At 35.1% G+C, this 4978-nt stretch overlaps 1 protein-coding gene across 1 annotated transcript; it reads right to left on the bottom strand.

Moving 5' to 3' along the window:
- LOC111889133 (G2/mitotic-specific cyclin C13-1) lies at positions 1 to 2097 on the bottom strand. Its single transcript, XM_023885278.3, has 6 exons — positions 1639 to 2097; positions 1205 to 1437; positions 933 to 1119; positions 692 to 841; positions 470 to 604; positions 1 to 379 (listed from the first exon to the last, which is right to left on the bottom strand). Exons 1-6 carry the CDS (start codon positions 1978 to 1980, stop codon positions 305 to 307), a joined length of 1122 nt encoding a protein of 373 aa, XP_023741046.1. The 5' UTR covers positions 1981 to 2097; the 3' UTR covers positions 1 to 304.
- Between the last annotated feature and the right edge of the window lie 2881 nt (positions 2098 to 4978).

Genomic DNA, 4978 nt, shown 5'->3' on the forward strand with positions numbered 1-4978 from the left:
TAATGGAAGGTTTTTGTAATATGAATGTAAGTTTCTGTTTTATTACATGTTGCTATTAATAGCATCCCAACCTTTCCAAAAACACCATTACCACATATCTCTTTCATTTAAACAACCAATCAACATTTCTTTCTTTATCCAAAATCCAGTATCTAGAAGAACAATTACAGTCATATCCAAAGCTTCCATTAGGAACATCAATCAAGACCCTCAAAGCATCAATCTAGTCAAACCACTCAAAGTTATGGGTCAAAGCTGCAGCTTCCATCAAAACTTCTATATCAAATCTGAATCTTCATCAAAACTATCGTTCTTTGATGCTATTAAAGAAGGAAGATGGAATCACCAAAGGAGACAACAATTCACCCACGCATTTGAACTGCAATAAGAAAAACAACACAGATTCATCAGATTTTAGAGCGATGGAAACAAGAATTATGTAATTTGATAATGAAAATGTTGCACAAACCTTATGTTGCTTGTATTTTTCTCTAATAGCTACCAAATTTCCACATCTTCTACTTGATTGTAATTCATGTAATATTGTAACACATTCTTTCAAATCAGAGGGTGTATATCCAGAGAGCTGTTCCAAAGTTAAATTCTGTAGAACAAATATAACACATAAGAACAAAAAATTCACAGCTATTTTATCAAAGAATGTAATAGTTTGAGAATATACGATTCTTACCCATGGGTGTGAATTCGGTTTGAGCATGAATCTTGAAAGAAATGTAACTGATGCAGCCACCATGGAAGGCAAAAACTTGAGGCAACCATAGTCTAGTAAGCTTAATTCTGCTAGATAATAGCTCAAGAACTCTAATTGCAAATTGGGCGACTGTAAAATGAAAAAGAGAATCCATAAATTAGCAATTACATGATGAGCCGTGAATTAGGGTAATGAAGATAAGAAAGAAATAGAGTTTTACATCGTAATCTTCTTGAGCAATCCTAGTGAATCGCCTGAGAAATGTTTTAACTGTGGGGTTTCCCATTTCGAATTTTAGGGTTTTTAGCACATCGGCTTCCATCTTCACGACTTCTTGCTTCGTGTACGTGTTATCTGTGATGTAACAGAAATCCTCTGTGTGTGGAGGGCTGATTTCTTCGTATTTTCTGCGTATTGAAAGAAAAATTAGACATACGAATAAAATCATGGAGTAAAAATGAATAGATTAAACACCCAAATTGTAAAACTTACGATGCAATGAGCATTGAAGAAACACCAAGAAGTTGAAGTCTTTGTCTGTTGAGAACATTTACTGATAGATATCTATCGATGTAGGAGATGGTGAGATACAAAGTGTCTGGAAGAAGCTTGTATTCTTCTGCAACTTCTACTAACCAATCTACCAATACACCTCGCATATTCACAGTAACATCTTTTTGTACTTTCTCAATGTAATCAACAAGTGGTCTTCTTCTTGCTTCCATCTGGATTCAGAATAGAAACTAAACTTTAATATGGATTCCCAAATTACTTTCAGTCATAATCTATATTTACATTTCTTGGTACTTTTATATCCCGGATTAACATGAGAACGACTAAAATTAAGCCCTAGATTCAAAGTAACCCTTGAAACTAGCAATGGAAGTGGGAATGGGAACTGAAAATGAAAGGGGAAATTTGTATACCTCCATGTTATGAAGATACTCGTAGATATCTGAGACGTAAGCTTCGCACATCTGAGGGTCAATCAATGGGTCGTCCGTCTTCTCGGCAGCAAGTTCATGCTTTTTAGCCGCTGCTATCACTGCTTTCACAGCTTTCTTCACCTTCTTCGATCCACATTTTGTCTTCTGAACAAGATCAGATCCCACCTTCGGATTCTCCAATGAAGCCGCATTACTCGATATCTCACCCAACACGACCCTCTTTTTGTTCGCCGGTTGAAACTGAGATCCAATCGCCTCCATGGCCCTCTTCTTCGCCTGGCGAGTAACTCTAACACCATAGTTGTTCTCCTGGTCTGCCATTGTTTAATAATCTTTAGACCCACGAAACCAGGAGAGAGATTCGGAGATTGATGGTGGTGAAATGGGGTGAGAGAGTGTAAGTAATATAATGAAGGAAGGTGCCGCCATTTTCAATCTGATTCAAAAAAATTTGAGGTTTTTGCGAATGGAGGGGCGAAGGGTGTTTTAGTGAAAATTTTGAGATGAAATTTTTGAAGGGACAAATGGGGAGTTGACACGTCAGATGCGGGATCAGGGATTAGAAATTGGTGAAATGTGCATGGCGGCTATTTTCATGGGTTTTAAAACTAAAAAATTGAAACATGATTTCGATTTTCGATTGTGATTTGAAACGCTAAACCACGCGCCTTTCGCCAATGTATTTAAAAATAAATAATAACCTCAACAAAATTTATGCTTTTGGTTATTGATGTTTTGCAAGTTTTACACTTTGGCCCCCAAGAATTGGACTCAAATTGTATTATTATTATTTTCTCAGTAGTTTTTTCATGGTTAATAGCAAGTATTATTTTGTATTTAGGGGTGTTTGGGAGTATTTTTTGAACTTTAAAAGTGTTTTTACATAAAATTGTTTATTGACTTATAATGGTGGTAAAATAAGTATTTTTAAAAAGTATTTTGATTAGCATAACATCATGTTTCAATTTTTTTCAGATTACGAAGAAGCAAAATCGCTATTTTGGGGATGCATAAAACCTTACCATTAGCCAAATTATAAGATAAAACACGTAAAAATTTTGTAGCCCACAATCATTCTTCGTATGTGAAGTTGTATAAATTATTTAAAAGCAACTAACAGTCTAAGCATAATATAGGATTCAAATGCGTTAAAGAGGGATTTAAGATTAGAGTGTGCAAATCTACAACATACATGCTTAAAGTTGGATTTAAAAGCAACTAATAACCAAAACTATAAACGACGTTTAAGGGTTACAAATTATAAGATTACGAATTAATTCTAAGTTCGTAAACTATCAAAAAGTCACACTTTCTCAAACACACAACTTTGTCCCTATCATCGACAAGCCAACAGAAAGTGTTGGGTCACTTCGTGAAGGACATCTTAGTCGATAGAGCATGAAATATACAAAAGGAAAACAAATCCAACAAATTATAAATGATTGTTTTGGTGTATATATTTAATACCGGAAAACATAGAGTGCAAAAATATGTGTTCTAAATATGTTAATACGAATCCCTAAATAAGGAGTTCAAAAACTTCATTTTATATTGTTACATTTTAGAGATGAATAATTCAGAGACCATTACACATATAAAGAATATAAAGACAAAAGACAACAATATATTTGAATACTTTTTCATCGTTATCGGTTGCACGGTTATATTTACTATGTGTACTTTTTTGTACATGTTATATATGTACTAGATATAATTATTGAATCTATTTTATTATTTTGTATATTCGAGCGTTAAAAAATGTTTGCGTCCTATTATCATTGACGGAGCTTGTTTAAATGGGAAAATTACAACTCATATATCTCCATTTTAAGAATATGATATTATCGTCTCATAATTACTCATTATACAATCCATGAAGTAATTCTCTGAGCGTGGGTTTATCCAATACTCAAAGCTCAATTTTCTAAGTACTTATGAACGTTGTAGCAACACAATTGTTATGTCTAAACTCCTTAGACAATCTACAAGCCAATTCATGACAATCTTCATTCACTACTTACTTCCTAAAGTATGAGCGACTGTGGAGCTTCGAATAATCAAATTATTCAGGATAGTAAAACATGTAAAACGTAACACAAGAATAAATAATTGACACAGGTAGTAAACAAACTCGTAAACAATCTCTATTATTTAATCACCAAAATCAATTATATTTATTTTGTTACAAGTTTCAAACTAATCGTCTAGCTACTAAAACTAATGTCATCTCTCAAGCCAATGTTCTTAGCATGTTAACTATGTTTATCCCTACTCAAAGCCTTTGTGAGAGGATTTGCAGGATTCTATTATGACAAAACTCTCTTTACTATGAGATGACCTTCTTCAACACTATGTCTTATATAATGATACTTTAAGTCGGTATGTCTTGATCTACCATGATCTCTTGGTTCTTTGGTCAAAGCAACTGCTCCTTTGTTATTACATAAAAGTTCCATTAGCTCCTGAATTGTTGGAACTACTCCAAGATCACTGATGAAATTCTTTAGCCAAGCCGCTTCCTTTGATGCTTCATGTAACACCCAAATTTTCAAATAATTTTTCACAATCTAAAAACACGCTTTCATTCACAAATATTATAAAAATGTTATTGTATCGCATCTCAATCCATAAAAACACAACCCAAGATCATAATGTAAAAACTCCTCATGTGTGTACTGATCATGTCGGCGCCTTCCCGCGATCCTCACTGGTACCTGAAACACATAACACAACACTGTAAGCATAAATGCTTAGTTAGTTTCCCAAAATACCACATTCAACACATATTAGCCACTCGAGGCTATAACTCTGGTTAACCCTCTGGTCAGTGTGTCTCAGTGGGACCCTCCAGTCTTATAACTCTGTGGACCCTCCGGTCCTAAATCTGTGGACCTGTCGGTCCTAACTCTGTAAACTCTGAATCATACATAGCACAATCACATAGAAATCACATCATACAAAAGCATACAAGATACTCTGTCACATAACTCTGATTACCACTCTTTGGTAAGGTATAGTGAGAAGACTCACCTCGGGTAACTCGGTAACCTCGGGCTAGGTAAAAATCCGGTCTAGCCTCCGCCTAATCATATAAAATAAACACTCTTAATCAATACAACCCTCAAGGCTAGACTATTCCCTCTTTTAGTACTCTCAGAAGGGTAAAAGACCATTTTACCCCTCTCATGGCTCAAAAACCCTAAAGTTGACCAAACCCTAAAAGTCAACAAAAGTCAACCCTCCGGGTTACGCTGCGCATACCAAACCTGTACGCTGGGCGTACCCGGCATCCTCACAGAAACGGGGTACGCGACCCCTT

Source organism: Lactuca sativa, chromosome 1 (genome assembly GCF_002870075.4).
Source record: "Lactuca sativa cultivar Salinas chromosome 1, Lsat_Salinas_v11, whole genome shotgun sequence".
Classification (NCBI taxonomy): domain Eukaryota; kingdom Viridiplantae; phylum Streptophyta; class Magnoliopsida; order Asterales; family Asteraceae; genus Lactuca; species Lactuca sativa.

What these genes read in the sequence shown, in the direction of transcription:
- LOC111889133 (XM_023885278.3), bottom strand. Translation starts at nt 1,980, where the DNA reads ATGGCAGACCAGGAGAACAACTATGGTGTTAGAGTTACTCGCCAGGCG. An exon ending in AACCGAATTCACACCCATGG is followed by an intron (nt 605 to 691) that starts GTAAGAATCGTA and finishes TTTGTTCTACAG; the next exon opens with AATTTAACTTTGGAACAGCT. An exon ending in AAAAATACAAGCAACATAAG is followed by an intron (nt 380 to 469) that starts GTTTGTGCAACA and finishes TTCTTATTGCAG; the next exon opens with TTCAAATGCGTGGGTGAATT.